Source organism: Protopterus annectens, chromosome 5.part0, assembly GCF_019279795.1.
Source record: "Protopterus annectens isolate FY-2018-M chromosome 5.part0, PAN1.0, whole genome shotgun sequence".
In the NCBI taxonomy this organism is placed as follows: domain Eukaryota; kingdom Metazoa; phylum Chordata; order Ceratodontiformes; family Protopteridae; genus Protopterus; species Protopterus annectens.
The window spans coordinates 627,132,972-627,151,831 of NC_056735.1; the positions used below are offsets into that span (position 1 = coordinate 627,132,972).

At 42.0% G+C, this 18,860-nt stretch overlaps 1 protein-coding gene across 1 annotated transcript in view; it reads left to right on the forward strand.

Moving 5' to 3' along the window:
- The window catches only part of GTPBP6 (GTP binding protein 6 (putative)), a 668,350-nt gene that overhangs the window by 304,393 nt on the left and 345,097 nt on the right, over positions 1 to 18,860 (forward strand). The window contains exon 8 of the mRNA XM_044072466.1: positions 9,428 to 9,576. Within this exon, the coding sequence (XP_043928401.1) occupies positions 9,428 to 9,576 (149 nt within the window). The remainder of the gene's footprint in view (positions 1 to 9,427; positions 9,577 to 18,860) is intronic.

Sequence of the window (18,860 nt, forward strand, 5' to 3'; positions counted from 1 at the left end):
AATTGCATAAGAAGCTTTCTTCTTCTGAACCCCTTGACCGTAAATCCCTTCAGGATCTGGTACACAACTCAGAGCAGGTTAGTAACCATTTTTTGCAGTGTGGTTATGATGCACTGGAAGCTTCATGTAGGTCAGCTATGACTGGGGCAGTTATTCGTAGGCATGCCTGGCTGAAGGAACAATCTTTACCAGACCATGTTAAAGCTAAACTCCTGGATGCTCCAATGGAAAAACAAAAATTATTTGGCCCCTCGGCTCAGGAGGTCTTGAAGTTTGAAGAAAAGGCAAAATCTGTGCAAACAGTTAAGGACTTTCTGCAAGTACAACCACCGAGATTTAGCAGAAACTGGCGTACTAAGAATTGGTCCTTTCCAGACTCGGACAGATCCCAGAGGGGCAGGAACAGGCGTCCCAGAGGTAGAGGGCAAGCTAGAGGCTCCTACAGAGGCCGTCAGTGGCAGCCTACCAACCAGAGAGGTAGTGCAGGAACAGCAACAACAACTACTACACCTGGACAGACTCAATGACTTTCCTTTGATTCCGCCTACCAGGGCTCAATTGGAAGCACCCTTAATTCTGATTCCACAAGCCAGGCTGCATATGAGAAAATTACAATGATACCTAAGGAGTGTATGGTCTCAGCACAGTCACAGTTTGGAAACTTTGATACCAATCATTCCTTGCCTTCAAAAGGAATTCCTGTGGTGGGCTCAGGCCTGCCAGCCCAATAGAGGGTTGCCTTTCATCAAACCAAAAACAAAACAAACCATCACCACGGATGCTTCAGACCGAGGATGGGGAGCACACATGGAGAGCAGATGTATCCAAGGCCTATGGTCTCAAGGGCAGCTGCGCATGCACATAAACCAAAAGGAAATGCTGGCAGTGATACACGCAATCGAGGCCTTCAAACCTTTCCTCCATCAAGGCCACCTGTTAATAAGGACAGACAGCACCACAGTCATGTGATACATAAACAAGCAGGGAGGCACGCATTCCTACCCTCTATGCAGGCTGGCCATGAAACTATGGGAAGTATGCTTGAAACTCAATATCCAACTACAGTCCCAGTTCGTGCCAGGGAAAGAAAATGCACTGGCAGACAGCTTAAGCAGAACTACCATGGATGCACACGAATGGATGCTACACCCAGACATCTTTCTACTCATAACAAAAGCATGGGGAAAGCCGGAGATAGACCTGTTCGCCTCGCCCCACCATCATCAACTGAAGACATTCTGCTCAAGGACATACCACCCACAAGCTTGGAGGGTGGACTCTCTCTCTCTCTCTCAGCTGGAAAGCTCTAAAAGTATATGCTTTCCCACCTCTCCCATTAATGTCCAAGGTTTTACTGAAGATCAGGGCAGAACAGCCAAGAGTGATCCTGATAGCTCCAGACTGGCCAAGGCAGCACTGGTACCCACTATTGAGGAGCATGTCACAGACAAAACCATGGCCTCTCCCCCTATCGCCTCTTCTTCTGACACAGAACAAATTCAAGATCATGCATCCCAACTTGAAAACATTGCAGCTAACTGCCTGGAAAATTCCATAAGCCCCCCTCAAAATAACTTATCACAGAGAGTAAAGGACATTATTATGGAAGCTCGCCGGCCTTCCACAAGGAAGACATACTCAGCAAAATGGAAAAGATTTCTCATTTGGAACACAACAAAAGGCTTAGATGTGACAGTGGCGAGCATGGCACATATTCTGGAATACTTAGCAGAATTGTTCCACAATGGCCTGTCCTATTCTTCCATTAAGATTCATGCCTCAGCAATTTCAGCAAAATACAATGTTGATCCATCTCTCTTCTCGCACCCTCTCCTCAGGCAATTTCTGAGAGGAATAAAAAACATCAATCCTCCAAGAAAACCTCCTTTACCTACTTGGGATCTCAACTTTGTGCTGGAGAAACTAACACTTCCTCCTTTTGAACCAGCAGCATCGGCGGATCTACAGTTTCTGTCTTGGAAAACTGCATTCCTTCTGGCCATAACTTCAGCAAGAAGAGTATCTGAGTTACAAGCTTTAATGGCAGTACAGCCATTTCTTATCTTCCATCAGGACAGAGTTTCATTGAGAACCAGTCCTACTTTTATGCCAAAGGTGGTATCTAGGGTATCCCTGAACCAAGCTATTCACTTGCCTACATTCTTCCCAAATCCACAAAATAAAGGGGAAAAACTTCTACACACTCTGGATATACACAGACAACTACGCTACTACTTGGACAGAACTAAAAGTTACAGAAAGACTGACCAACTCCTTGTAGCATATGCTGCTGGGGTACAAGGTAAAGCAACTTCCAAACAGACAATTTCAAAGTGGATAGGAAATTGCATTCGATTTTGCTACTCCTTTCATGGAAAGACAGTTCCAGCAAACAATAGGCCTCATTCCACGAGGGCCACAGCAACCACTACAGCCTTCCTAAGAGGGGTGGCTACCAAGGACATTTTAGAAGCTGCTACATGGAGCTCCGTGCATACATTTGCCAAACATTACAATTTACCTTTATACTCCAGATCCAGAGCAGTTTTTGCTACAGCAGTCCTGCAGGGTATATTAACTACACCATCCTTTTCTTAGTACCTCCTCCCCCAGATTGTCTATGCTATTCTACCCATATGTTATGACTGCAGATGCATCCTTGAAGGACATTTTGTACCTACCATAAATGTAGATGTCCGATAGGTATTCATCTGCAGTCAGGTTTACCCTCCCTCCTTCCCCTCTGTGGTATTCCCAGGGTACTTACCCCTCCATTAGCTAGCTGGGGGATCTATTATGGTGTATTTGTTTGTATATATATATGTATATATTTTGGAAAATGTTTGGAATTTATTGCATTCCTCCAAATTTGGCCTTCCTAGAGGGCACCTGGCATCGGGGGCAAGAAACACTGAGGAAAATGGCGTCGGCTGATGCTTTTATACCCCAGATGCTCTGACGTCGGGGAAAGTGCGACATCAGCCGAGGCCAGACCCAGACTTTGGAATCCGGCCGACCGAAGGGCTGCCTGATGCAGAACAACCCATATGTTATGACTGCAGATGCATACCTATCGGACATCTACATTTATGGTAGGTACAAAACTGTACTTTCTGGTTTGTCTTGGCAGAAGTCTCTGAGCAGGTGAACCAAGATGTTTATCTCGAGGAACATTTCTGATATTCAAGAGATTCAGGAAAACATCACTATTGTCTTGTTTTGATTTCTCAAGTAACTGTTTTGCACTTTGAACTGCGCATTCTGTCAAACCATTTGACTGCGGGTACTCTGGACTACTTGTGACTACTTGTGACATGAGTAAAGTCCCATTCTTCAGGAAATCTTTTGAACTGTTGACTTGTAAACTGCGTTTCATTGTCAGAAATAACTTTGTGCTGATTTCCATGAACAGCAAAATGACATTTGTTCTTAGTAATGACAGTGCTAGATGCTAGGTTAGGAAGTAAGTCAATCTCGAACTAATTTGAGTAAGAGTCTACTAACGCCAGATAATGTTGATGATTCCACTCGAAGATATCAGTGGCTACTGTCGACCAAGGTAGTTCCGGAATCTGGTTATGCTGAAGTGGTTCTTATGAGGCTTTGTACTTTTACATACTGAACAAAAAGAAAGTGCTCTGTCAATGTCTTGTGACATAGAAGGCCAAAACGCTATGTCTCTCACCCTTCTTTTGGCAGATTTGGTTCCTGGGTGACCATGATGCAAGTTAGTAAATGTACTTAGGCTGCAAGGATTTTGGAAAAATTACTTTCGGAACTTTCTTAATACGTTTGTCAGACAAAATCTTATCTCTGTATGAGAAATAAGGTTGCAGATCTTGAGAGAAGCTAGATTGCTTTGACGGCCATCCGTGATTGATAAAGTGGTTGAGTGTTTGTAAAACTGGATCTGTGGCTGTATGATCTCTCAGCTTATCAAGACATGTGGAAGAAAAATTTCTCACTTCCATAACTTCAAAATCATCAAGTGATTGAGAACCTTGATTGTCATTCTGTTCAGTGGTATTTCTGGGTGATTCTTGTAGACAAGATTGAAATTGTACTTTTGTAATCTCTGCTTCATACATTGCAGTCTGGCTGGAGCTGAATGCATTGGCTCACTCAGGATAGTGACTAGTGTTTGATGATCTGTTTTGATCTGGATAGATCTACCATAAACATAATTATGGAACTTCGACATGCACACAGTTGCCAAAAGCTCTTTCTCAATCTGGGCATACTACTGTTCAATTTGGGTAAGAGTTCTCGATGCATAGGCAATAGGTTGATCCTCTTGTAGAATAATTGCCCCAAGTCTAATTTTTGAAGCATCACAGGAAAGTGTAACTGGTTTGTGAACATCATAGTATCTGAACATTGGCGGGCTAGCAATTCTCAGTTTCAGGATATCAAATGCTCTTTGGTGTTGCTCCGACAAGACCAGGATATAAAATGTTGCAGGGCTTGAACATTGTCTGAAGCTGGCATCTCCAGAATGGCTGTTTGTTTTGAAGGGTCTGGTCATAGGCCTGTACTCATGAATAACCAACATAAGGAACTTCTTGTAGCCTGAATTTGCATTTCTGTGCATTGATCTTAGATTCACTTGATGTGCCCTTTCTATAACTTTCCTGAGGTTTCAGTCATGTTCAGCTTCATCACGACCTGTATGTCTACTATGATAGCAGAAGGATACACAAATAAACTTGCTCCATTGCACACTGAAAGACTTCACTTGAAGAATTTACCCCAATTGGCATTCTCAAAAATCTGTACCTGCCAAACAAAGTATTGAATGTAGTGAAAAATGAGGACTTTTTGTCTGACTGAATTTGCCAAAATGAACTCTTTGCATCTTGGACAGAAAAAATAATGGCATTTGGCATCAAGGCTGCGATTTCTTTGTGCACATCGGATGATGAGGCCTTTTTAGCCCTTTGTTCAGATCTCGTGGATCAATGCATATTCTGATGTCATCTGAGCTTTACTTATGATCTACCACCATGGACGATACCCATTGTGTTGGAGTTTCCACTGGACAAATTGCACCTTGTCACACCTTTTTATCTAACTTGGCTTTGAGCCTGTCCTGTATGGCTGTTGGAACTTTACGTACTGGCCTGATAACTGGACTGGCCTCTGAGTCTAACTTCGTGGAGTACACAACTGGAAGCTTGCCTAGTTTGTCTTGGAAAAGATCAGCATAGGTAGAAAAAATATGCTGGGCAAAATTAGTATAGTGGTGTTTTAAGCTAACATGATGGACTCCCTTGTTAAATGAAATCAGTCCCATTTTCAGAGAGTCTGTGAGCCCCAATAATGACTGACTGGGCCTCTTGACCACATAAAATAATAAGTCATAGCTTCTACTCTGCTGGAAGAAACATGAAAGCACTACTGAGTCTTCAGTTTGAATTTCTTTACCTCCATAAGCAACGAGTTTTGCACACCTTGCCAAATCAAGCCTTTCACCATTATATACTCTAGCAAATGTTTCTGCAGACATAACATTGCACTCGGAGCCTGTGTCAACTTTGAGCTCTTTGAGCTTGCCATTTATCCTAATAGTACACAATACTTCATTCTTGGCCCTTAAATCCACTGCATTGACTGTTTCATGAAGCACTGACACACCATCAACATAAAGAGTAGGCTTGTCACAGTCTAACTGATCAGCTCATTTCTTAGTGTTACCTTTTAATAAAATAGTGCCCAAATTCTTTAGACTTGCAAAATCTTTTGAAGTTATTCCATTTATTACATTTGTGGCATTGCTGGCCAAAAGGTAAACATTTTTCCCTTATAGATTAATGATTTCCACCACAATTACGACATTTGGCAGTGAAAGTGGGTGGGAACCCATTCTTTGAGTGTGCTGACAGTCATGTGCTTCACTGAGGCTGTGTGAAGTCTGGAATTTGCTAGGAAGTTCTGGGGTTTACCAGTGAGTGCTGCAGGGGTTACAACTGCCATGTGCTTCGGCATGTTTCTTTTAACCATGTGCTGCATGCTAGCAACATGAACTTTCACTGTGCTTTCTTGAGCTGCTCTCATTTGTAACCAAATTTTTGTGTGTTTTTCTGTAAGTTCATATATCTGACAAATCTCTATGGCCTTATTCAAAGTTAAATCACTGTCACAGCATCATCTTACCACACACAAGTCTGTCCTTTATCCTTTAAGTCATATCTGCACGTGTTAGCTTGACTTCTCAGGACAGTTGTATATGCTGAAAAAGTTTCACCAGGCTTTTGATCCTTTGTGTAAAATAAGTGCCTTTCCATTGTAACATTTGTCTGGGGATTGCATATTTCTCTAAATTTACGTTTTAAGCACTCTGGGTCCTCCCTTGACTCAGCCTATACAACAATATGACTGTTTTCCCCCTCTCTAGCATAAATAGCGAGTGCATACACAAATGAACGAACCCTTTCTATAGCTTCTGATCCAGCTAAGTTAAGTAGAATAAATGCCTTTGTACGGTCATCTTTATCAGAAAATGCAGCCTCTGTGAAAATATAGTCTTGCTCAAACCCTCTCCAATTCTCAGCAGTATTACGGTCAAACACAAGTACACTGGACTTCCAAAATCCATCTGCCATACCCACAAAGTATACAAAAACACACTGAAAATGTGGCCTTTGTAATTATGTACGGACAAACTATGCTGTGAGCTTGCAACAACATTCAAATGCAAAATAAACTCTGCAAAAAATACTTTTCTTTGCGAAATATGCTCTGTAATGGCTGTACACTGCAAAATATGGCTGTATTCTGTGAAACAGCTTTACTCTAACACTGCACAAACCTGCGAACACTTCATACACTTCTGAAAACTTGGATATCTTTGCTTAATATGAAAATACATATGCCTTGGGAAAAATGGGGTCATTTGCCTTTTATTTGTTTTATGCACTAGGACTTTATTTCAAACATTTTCCCTAGTAATTTGAATATTTTTATCAGTATTGTACATATTTGTTTATGCTGAAATTATTTAGAATGTTCTGTATGCCTCGTTTCATATTATGCAAATATAAAATAGTGCTGAGCAAGTTTTAATACCTGAAATTCGTTTCTGACCTGTTTTATGAAGTATGCACAGTTTTGGGATGGTCCGCTGCTGTATATTCCACCAACGTCTGTATAAGTGCCTTAAATCGATTTCGCCAAGCCGTTTTAAACTGCACACATTACTATGCCAGTTGTTACTGCAGGCCCTTTGAATATGTCATTTTAGATACCATGACCTTTTGGATATGCCACTTCTGTCACCATGTCCTTTAGACATGCCACTTCTGATACCACGTCGCTCGTTCATCTCTAATATAAGCAATAAGACAGCTTGGGGTTTCATTTAGATGCTTTAATATCTACAAAAGCCTCAGGATGGGAAGCAGCTTCTTTAAATACGAATGAACTAGCAAACAGAGCTTACATACATACATTAGTTCACATACATCTCAACAGCTAACTACAAAATTGCAGTCAGGCTCCATGTGCTCACTATTTATACTCTTGGATAGCTTCTTAAAGTTATATACATGCACATTGATCTATAGACACCTTGTTATTTTCCTGGGCAGTAATCCTGTAAAATGGCCTGCGTAGATATTGGCCTTTTGCAGAAGCATCCTAGTATCGCTAGAAGATGGAATTTTTCCCCACCCTGGAAGAGGACTGGTTGTTGAGCTTTGGAAGCCAGGCCAGAAATTGGGCCTTTATGCATTCAAAGCTTTAGTAGTAAGGACTACTGCAAGAGTGATCTATTTGTACATCTACTGCTGTGGAAAGTTCTTACCATTGTTGCACTGACCCATTTCATAAGTCCGTCTTGATAAAACTCTTGTATCTTCCCTTTAGTGCCTAAGGAGAGGATATTTTGTGACAGGAATGGGACATTTAATTTACCTCTTCCTGTTCCTACAGGATAAGCTGGAGATGGTTAACCTGCAGCTAAATCCCTGTCCCCCAGGCAGTAAAGTCACTTTAATTTTGATTTTTTTTGTTTGTTTTTAACTTACAGCACTTTATTATGTTGAGTATGCACATCTTCTGTTTGGATTTGTTTGTGTAATTGCAGGTAAATATGTTTAGAAACTGAATCCGACAATCTTGTAGCTAGCAGTGGATGGAGTGCATTGTAGAATTTTCCTGTTCCTCATGGACTGAACTACCTGGGTATGTGGCACAGTAGTACCTCTAGCGATGATGGAATTTTGCCTGATGTGGTCTGAAATACTGGAGACATTGCTGTTTGCATCTCCTGTTTCTTTAAAATAGAAAAAGCTGGTTACAGTTTTCCTAGGGCTCAGTCAGGTTCCATTTGACCCAGGTAGCTGACTATTACAACCTTAGTGAGGTGTGTCATCCATACTGGGGCAATGGAGAAAGGCACTGAAATTGATAACAAACACTGAAAAAAATCATTCTTAACACAGAGGATTATGATTGTGTCTCTGATCATAACCATCCTTTTGTGTTTTGAGATATAGATGCTGAGAAATTCACCTGAAAAGGTGGATTTTGGCATCTATGTCTAGAAAGCATAATAGATGGTTGTCATCAGATCTAGTAATATTTCTTTGTAATGCATGGAGCACCAGGTGCTGTACCGGCTTTCAAAGCCTTTGGAACAAGTATAACACTTAGCACTGTCAGAAAAATGGCAGGCAGAAACAAAGTGTCCCTTTGTAGACCTAACAGCTTTAAAAACTTACTTCATTCTGCGGTAGTTACTGTTTATAATTATGGCAGAGCTAAGCATCTTAACAGCTTTAAAAACCTGTTTTACCTTCTACAGCCAGGTGGCACTGTCAGCTCTTAGTCCTTGGTGCAAGACCTGATCTTAACAGCATTAAGGTATCATTAATATGCTTTTGTTATGCAACCCTACATGCTCTTAAGATCAGGTCTCATGCTGGGGACATGCTTTACAAGTTCATCCTTTTCTCTGTTTTGGAGTGTAATCATCGTGCTCTGTGTGGAACAAGTAAGCTATGATCGATTGCAACTGCGCACAGAACCTTCGTATTGCAGGGTAATGAGCACTTGTCAGATAGCTATGAAAGACATGAAAATATTAGTTATGCGTGTAGGAAAGTTGTTCTTTACTAATTTTTTCTTCTGTGCTTACATTGCATCTGAAATGGTATGTTCACTAGAAATATACATGTCTGTATTTGTTGACACTTCTGTTTCATACTGCTATATGCCATTGATCTTTGTAACCTGTTAAGTTAGGTTTTACTATATATGTGCATGGTTTACAGATTTAGTATGGAAAATTATTATAAAAGTAAAAGGTACAAAGTAAAAAAAAGACTAGTAAGTGGTATCCGCTAGAAAAAAGCATTATTTACTTTTTCTAAATTCCACTTCACCCTTTAGTTAATGGTGTTTATTTATGAATGTTTCCACCTGGCAGGATTTAATTGTACATGTTCGTGACATCAGTCATCCAGAATCTCTTAACCAGAAAGTAAATGTTTTAAATGTGCTGAAAAACCTTAATTTGCCAAGTCACCTACTGGATTCACTTGTAGAGGTCCATAACAAAATCGATCTGCAAGAAGGGTGAGAATAATCATTTTTAAATTACTGATAGAAACTGTTACATAGGATTTAGAAGTGCCTTGCTGAATGTGGTTATTTTATAGACTTAAAGGGAGTCAGTAGTAAAAGCATGATATTTATTATATACTATTATGCTTCCTTCAAAGACCATAAGAAAGTAGTCAGAAAAAGCATAACTGTTTTTATCAACTGCCATGGTTTCCTTCAGGGACGGATGCACCATCTAGCCGAAGGACCATAGAGATATTGATCAACTGTTATTTGAGCAGGACAGTCAGAATTTTCTAGGAATTTAGTTTCATAGGCTGTTGGGGGCTGATTCAGGATACTTGATACAAAAAATGATGCAGTATCTGCATAGTGTATTTCTTTTCGTTTTTCTTAACCAAATGCTGCGGTGGTACGGCGGTAGTGTTGTTACCTCACAGCAAGAGGTTCTCCCATTCGATTCTCAGCTTGGGAATGCCTTCTGTGTGGAGTCTGCATGATTCCATTCTTTGTATTCCTTGCTTAGGGCCTTCCAGACAGACCTCAAAGGGCAGACCCAAACAGCCTAGAGGCAGATAATAGCCAAGGATCCTACAGGTCTAAGCAGTGGAGTGCTCTACCTCCAAAGGTGGAGAGACAAATCACAATCATACAGGAAACAGTCCCAATGACTTCCCCTGCCTGCACCAAGCACTTATCTTCTGGCAGCACCCTTAGGGGAAAACTAGCATTTTTTCTCAAAATTGGCACATTATAACCCAGGACAAATGGGTTCTAGACATAGTGACAAGGCTACAAGTTTCATTTCCATACCTCCAAGGGAAAACGGTTGCCAGACCTGCCAAAAATCAATGGGCAGAGGCTCAAAACAAGTCGCATCTCATGGACATGAGGGCTATTCAACAAGTGCCTCAGCAAGAGCAGGGACAAGGTTTTACTAAAAGACTGTTCTTGGTACCCAGAAAGGACCAAGCATGGAGACCAATACTGGACCTATCTATTCTAAACACTTTCCTGGATATACCAAAATTCAAGATGTTGACCTTACAGCTTCTTCCCATGCTGGGCAGCAAGGCTTGGCTCGTGACTTTACACCTAAAAGAGGCATACCTGCATGTCCCAATCAGACAAACATGCAGAAGATTCCTCGGATTCAAGGCTGGCTCAAAGCATTACCAATTTTCTGCACTGCCCTTTGGCTTATCTACTGCACCCAGGGTCTTCACAAAATGCCTGGCACCAGTAATTACTGCAGACAAAGAGGAATACAAATATATCCTTACTTGGACGACTGCCTCATACAAGCAGAGAACAAGGACATTCTAATACAGCATCTGGCATTTGTGATAAGACTTTTAACATGCCTAGGGTACACACTCAACAAAAGGAAATCAAAACTAGTACCCTCTCAAGAGGTAATATTCCTGGGTGCAAGCTTAAATACAACTGCCCAGATGGCTTATCTCACTCCAGACAAACAAAGGCAACTAACTACCTAGTTCAAGGAAATGGCAACAAAGGCCCAGTTATCTGCAAGAAAAATTCTGCAGGCTTTGGGCTTCATGGCATACTGCATCTTACTAATTCCATATGCAAGACTGCATATGAGGAAAATTCAGTGGTACCTAAAAAGTGGATGCAACATTGCCACAGTCTGGAAACAATGAGTACTCTAATTCCCTGCCTGCAACAGGAGTCTCGATGGTGGGCAAAGGCTTGTCACCAAAACAAGAGACAGCCATTCACTACCCCCAGCCAGGCAGTGCCTAACGATGGATGCATAAATTTTGCCTGGGGGCCACATGGCAGGAAGAGGCATTCAGGGCACCTGGTCCACAAACCAAAAGCATCTACATATCAGTCAGAAAGAGATACTAGCTGTTCAAAATGCCCTGACAGCCTTCAAGGACCTACTTCCTCCGGGACAACTACTGATAAAGACAGACAACACCACGGTCATGTGGTACATAAACAAGCAGGGGCACTATTCTTATCCCTTTGAGGACACAGCATTGACTTACCCAAGTTCATCTGCAGGCACAATTCCTGCCAGGAAAGGAAAACACTCTGGCAGGTGAACTAAGCAGAAACCTCATGGATCCCCACAAGTGGCACCTGGATCCACAAGTCTTCAGCGTAACAAAGAAATGGGGACGCCATGAGGTTTCTGCTTAGTTCGTCTGCCAGATTTTTCCACAAATTGCCATGCAGATGAATAACAATCTTCCTACATGACTACTCAAAGGGATAAAATATCTGTTTACCAATGACGTAACTCTGCTTCTGAATATGTACAGATATCATCCAAGGCCATAGCCTGTCCTATTTCTATATTGATAAATAGATCAATTACTGAAGGTTACATCCCCACCATATGGAAAGTCTCCCACATAATCCCCCTACATAAAGGAGGACAGTCTACAGAAATATCAAACTATCGCCCCATTGCCCTACTTTCTCCCCTAGCTAAAATTATGGAGAAGTGTATCCATAAGCAACTACTCCACCATCTAACTGAAAATATTCCAACTGTCAACATGGTTTCAGACCCTCACACAGCACTACCACTGCCCTCTTGTCTTTCACTGACTATATTAACAGGCACCGAAACCTGAATAATCTTCCTTCTGCTCTATTCATGACCTGTCCAAAGCATTGACATGGTAAACCACCAAATTCTCTTAAACATCCTGAAAATCTCTCATTAGACCCACTTTCCATAAAATGGTTCCAATCCTACCTTGACAACCGACAACAAGTAGTACTTTGGCAAAACACTTTATCCACCCTTCTACCTGTTACCTTAGAACACCCTCGGGGATCCATACTTGGACCTCTTCTTTTCTCTATATTTATTAATGACCTTCATCTAGCTATCCCACAAGCCACCTGCATACAATATGCTGATGACTCAACCCTATTATGTTCAGCTACATCATCCCATGACCTTCATGCTCTCACCCAAAAAGTATTCAACATAGTTGAACAATGGTTCTCTCAGCATTGCCTCCTCTTAAACCCTAAAAAAAACAAACTTCTCCTCTTCACGCCTACTCATAAGTCCTCCCCTCTCCAATTCTCAGTAACATCTACCAATGATACTATTATATCTCCTGACTCTTACCACCAAACTACTCGGTGTCACCATTGACAATAATCTCAACTTTGACATCCACATCAATAATGCCATAAAGACTGTTAATAAAAAAAGTGGTACCCTCTACAGGATAAAACCCTTCCTTTCCCCCACTGCTAAAATTACAGTTGCCCACACACACTTGATCTCTACACTCCTTTATGCCTCTCCCATTTTTACTAATCTCTCCAAGAATAACCTCAACAAATTGGAAATGGCTTATAATAACAGCATGATTTGCTACAGGCAACTCATTCAGAACCCATCATTGCATTAACCTAAAACAGCTAGGATGGTTAGAACTACAACACCTGATTAAATTTCACCAACTCACCCTTGCCCACAACATCCTTTATAAACCTTCTAATACTCCAAGTTTATCTAACCTAATCACCCCCTACACAAATCACCCCCTACACAAATCTGAAGTCCTTACGCTCATCTCAAAAACTTCTAGTCCACACCACTAAACCTAACAACAGAGCTTTTCTCTAATTCTGTAGGTAAATCCTGGAATCTTCTCCCTTGTGACCTCCCCACTCATCATTATCCCTCTTTAAAAATAGACTTAAACTTCTCCTCAAAACTCACTGGCTATGCCCCTGTTCAAAACCAGACTAGTCATCTACCTCTACTAAGTTATCTAACCTATCCAGTGCTTACTAGCCTTTGCTACTTTTTTTTTTTCCATCTTATCATACTTTTCTTATCTACCCCTTTTCTTTTTTTTATATCCTCTTTTTACTTTCTCTTCTTAAGTAACTCCATTGCTACATTACTACTCACCTAACTTCCTTTGTTTAACTATGACCTAACCTGATATGTCTCCATACTTGAAATTTCACTGTTTTATGATTTTTTTCCTCAATAATATATTCTGTTACAAACTCTGTACTGTTAATTACTTAATACCATTGTTGATGAGTTTTATTTCCTTTTTAAAGTTGCTATTTTTATTAATATATTGATATTTTTTTTCTGTGTTGTTTGAACTTGTACTATTGTATTTAGACCATGTCTTGGAGCTTATCTCCCCGGGCCTCTACTGAAAAAGGACATGTATCCAGCTAGACTAGCCCGGTCAACAAATGTAAAATAAATAAATAAAATAAATTTGCCTCTCCTCAAAACAATAAAAAAAAAAAGAATCAAAAAGATTCTGCACAAGGACTTATCACAGACAAGCTTGGAAAGTGGACGCCTTATCTTTCAACTGGACAAACCTATCAGTATATGCCTTTCCTCCACTACCTCTCCTCCCCAAGGTACTCCTAAAGGTCAGGCAGGAGAAAAAAATTATTCTGATTGCCCCAGACTGGCCATGCCAGTACTAGTATCCGATCTTAAGGAAGTTGTCCCAATGCCCAGCCTGGACCTTACCTCAAATACCTCATCTACTGTCTCAGCAAAACAATCAGATTCTGCACAGCCAACTCAGGACCCTAAATCTGGCAGCATGGCGGATAATGTAGCCATACAAACCACACCTCTCAGTAAAGCTGTGATGGATGTAATTTTAGAAGCCAGAAGGCCTAGTACTAGAAAATCCTATGCTGGAAAGTGGAAGAGATTTTGCACTTGGAACCAAGCTCAAGGAACTGATAAAGCTGTCCCAAATATTCCTCAGATTTTGCAATACTTAACTGAGATGCTGGACAAAGGCCTATCTTTCTCATCAATTAAAATCCATGCCTCTGCCATTTTGGCTCATTACAAAACAGAGCCACCACTCTTTTTTCTAGTCCTTTATTAAGGCAGTACCTCAGAGGAGCCAAAAACTTAAGGCTTCCAAGGAGAACGCCAATACCTGCATGGGACCTCAATTATGTCTTGGAAAAACTCACCTTACCTCCTTTTGAGCCAGCTGCTACTGCAGATATAAAATTCTTATCTTGGAAAACAGCCGTGCTCCTAGCAATAACTTCTGCAAGACGAGTTTCAGAGCTACAGGCTCTCATGGCCATGGAACCCTTTATCATTTTTTTATCCAGACAGAGTCTCTCTGAGAACAAACCCTACATTTATGCCTAAGGTGGTATCCAGTGTAGCCCTTAACCAAACTATTCATTTGCCAACCTTTTATCCAAATCCACAGAACAAGGGGGAGAAAATTCTGCATTCTTTGGACGTACACAGACAACTTAGATTCTACTTGGACAAAACTAAAGTTTTCAGAAAGACAGAACAATTACTAATGGCATATGCCACAGCATCACAAGGAAAGGCCATCTCCAAGCAGACTATTTCAAAGTGGATAGGTCACTGCATTTGTTTCTGCTACTCACAGCATGGCAAACCAGTGCCTAAGGGCATTAGGCCACATTCAACCAGAGCTGCAGCCACTTCTGCAGCCTTTCTCAGGGGAGTACCAACCAAAGACATTTTAGAGGCTGCCACTTGGAGTTCAGTGCATACCTTTACAAAACATTACAATCTGCCTCTTTACTCTAAATCCAGGGCAGGCTTTGCCACTGCAGTTCTGCAGGGCCTCATAGCTGCTCCTAATGCTGTTTAGCTCCAGCCCCCCAACCATAGCTTTGGGACTCAACCCAAATGTAATGACTGCAACAGTGAAACACGAAGAACATAGTACAGTTGTGTACACTTACCATAAATGTAGATGTTGAGTGTATTTACTGTGCAGTCCAGTTACCACGTCCCCTCATTTTTGCTGGAACTTATAGCACCTCCTCTGCTGTCCCTGCTCTACCTGCCCCCTCAGGTAGTCCTGTTGTGGAGGCCAGTTATGTGGTACCCTCCAGGAGCAGTAGTGGAGATGGTGATTTTATCACTCACACTGAGATGCCAGGGATGGTGCATAGTGTTGTCCTCTGCACTGTTGGTGAACTCCTATGCCAGCTGGAGATGCTGCTCTGCTTCAGTTTGCACAGAAGTAGTAGGAGGAGTAGGAGATGTCAAGTACTTTAGCAGAGTGAGGTGAGGTGACAGTGATGACAGTCCAGTGGGTGAGGACTCGATTCTCACAGTCACCCAGCTTGATGGCCATGGGTTCTGGATGTCCCCACCCTCACCTCAGTCATGGTGTCCCCAACCTTTTGTGTCCATTGCCATCCCTATGTCTTGTCTTGTTTGTCTTGTCTGTCTGCAGCTGCTTCCTCATCTACCCAACTTCTGACCCAGACATATCTACATCCCTTCCCGAACATTCCTCTATCTCTCAAGAAAATAAAATTGGTACCTGTCCCACAAAAATCATCAGTCCCATACGTAGCTCTCCATTTTCTCACACGTCTTCTTGATGCACTTGATTTGATCCAATTGGCTATGCAGCATGATTGTGTTGTGGTCACCCGTGTCTCTGGAGGTGGCAGCCCATATTCAGTTAATGTTTTTCACATATGTTCACTTCACACTGTTAAAGAAATTGCTAGCTATACTTCTTTCCTACCTCCCTCCTGCATTTTCCTGTGCTGCTTTCCCTTTGTTCTTCCCCTTGCTTGCTCCCCATTTAACTGCTTTACTATATACAGCTTTAATCTGGTCAGAAAATAGAATCAGACACACCACACTGGGTGTGAATTCCCAGATATGCTCAGAATTGGTCCAAAATGACAAAAAATGCACCGAACGCACAGACATTGCCAACATCCTAGTTGACAGGTTCAGCGCAAACTTCTCCCTTTCCTCCCCACCAAAAGGGCAAATATCTATCCTAGCAGAGTGCTGCCCCCCTGACATCTCAGATGCTCAGGCAAAAGCCGCCCTCTCCAAAGCAAAAAACACAGCATCAATGGGACCAGACGGTGTCACGGGCTGCGTCCTACATGAACTCCAAGAAGAGCTAAACCCAAACATAAAACTACTGTTCAGTCTCAGCCTTACTACAGGATATGTACCCAAAGAGTGGCATACAGCAACAGTGGTCCCTCTCCACAAAGGTGGTGCCTCAACGGACCCTGGAAACTATCGCCCCATAAGCCTGACTAGCTTGGTCTGCAAAGCTATGGAAAGGATCGTCATGGACCTCATAAATAAAGATATGGATCCTACCCAGTTTGGCTTTGTTAAGGGCAGATCCTGCCTCTTAAACCTGGTTGATTTCTTTGAAACAGTCATATGAACCTGTGAAGCTGTTTCTATGCAGGCCTTCCAACCTTTTGCCTGCTGATGTCATCTACTATAAATTCACTGCACTTTTGTATAAATCGGACTTGTTCCACGGTGCTTGCATAACATACTATGTTCTGTTGTCTGTGTACTTAGGTAGGGGTTCTCTTCTCACTGCAGGCAACTTGGTATGTGTGTGTCTAGACAGAAGAGTGTATCTATCCCATAGATGTTCTTCGTGTTTCGCTGTTGCAGTCATTACATTTGGGTTACCCTGCTGGCAGGTTGCCCTCAGTCGGCCTGAATTCCAAAGTCTTGGGTCCTGCGTTGGTTGCTGTCGCCTCTTCCCTGACGTCAGGTCATCAGGGGTACAAAAGATGCAGCCGGCGCCATTTTATTCAGTCTTTCTTGCCGTGCGGTGCCCGAAGCAGAAGCAGTTCGCAAGTGCCGGTCGGCCGACTCCTGAGATTTTCGTGTTCGAGTTTCAGATCCAAAGTCTTCATTAAAAGCTAAGTACTCCGTTGGAGAAACTTTTTTTCTTGCTCCAGACTGATGTCAGAAAAAGTTAATAATTGTATTTCTTGTGGGAAGCAAATGTCTCGTAAGGACTTTCATTCTTACTGTATTCCTTGCCTAGGCCCTGACCACGACGTTGCTAGTTGTCGGTTTTGTGCTAGATTTAACCAACGCACTATTAAGCGTCCGTACAATTTTGCATTAAGCTATTTTGGGCGAAGATTTAATTATACAATGTCGGATAGCCATCTGACTACCGGCGTTCACAAAAAACGCAAAGAAAAAGAAAAAGACAGGCAACCGAGGTCCAAAACCGACTGTGAAGCTTCTAAGCAAGTCGCCGGTTCTCAGTGAGGTGCTTTCACAGCCCCTGACGCCCGCTACTTTAGAGTCGCAGGCCGCTACCAACTCCCACGTGGAGTCGGCCAGGCCGCAGGAAACTCAAGGTATTGGAGCCTCGGAGATTATTCCCTCAGATGGGTCCGGAGCTGCTGAGCAGGCATCGGCTTCTGAGGGTGTATTCAGACCTAAACAATTATATATTAAACTGACTTCAAAGACTAAAACACCTTTAAAGACAAAGAAGCAAGTTCACCAGCCACAAGGACAGGCCTCCATGCCCAGAAAACAGATGCTCAGAATGGCCGAAGACTTAATTACCTTGATCAGGGGTTCCCATCCCCCTCCTGATAAGAGGCCCAGGCAAGAGACAGACTATGAATCTTCAGATCAGGTTTCCATTTCTTCTGATTCCTCTTCTGATTAGGAATATTCTCTTCCCCCATGAGGATTCTGATGCTGAAGAATCAATTCCTTCAGCTTCTCCTCTTGAGGACTACTCTTTTGGGGAAAACTTGCATACCATGAGGGAGCACTTCTACTGGGAGAGCCAAGATTTTTCAGAATCTAAGAAAAGGCTTGGAAACTTCCTTTTACTTCCTCAACACAGGCCTCTAGCTATTCCACCTGTGTTGGGCATTGTAGATGATGTGTTCTTGGAGTCCAGTCTGACCCCTGACTCTTTATCTGTAGCTGCTGTTAAGCTGGAGAGATACTACAGGGTCCCTGACTCTCATAAATTCCTTTTCAAAAACCCTTCTGCAGACCGAGAAACTATTTCACAGGGTCCAAAAGGGGTCAAGGCTTTTACTGCAAAAAACCTTACCCCCTCTGATAGGGATTCTAGGGCTCTGGATAGATGGGGATAAAAGATTTACACATCTGCTACTTTGGCTATAAGGGCCTTAAATTGCCAGTTTCATATGCTCAAATATTAGCAATATATCATGACACTGCTTAAACAGAAAATGATGGCCAATTCTGAATGTGCAGAAAACAAAGAAATACAGGATTTATTTCATGCAGCTGAACAAGTTGGAAAGCATACTTTGCAATGTGGTTTTGATTCTCTGGAGGCCTCCAGTAGGGCCGCTGTTACAGGTTCTGTCATTAGGAGGCATGCTTGGTTAAAAGAACAAAATCTGCCTGACCATGTTAAAGCAAAATTATTAGATGCTCCTTTACAACATGATACCTTGTTTGGTGTTAAGGCAGAAGAGGTGTTAAAGAAAATGGA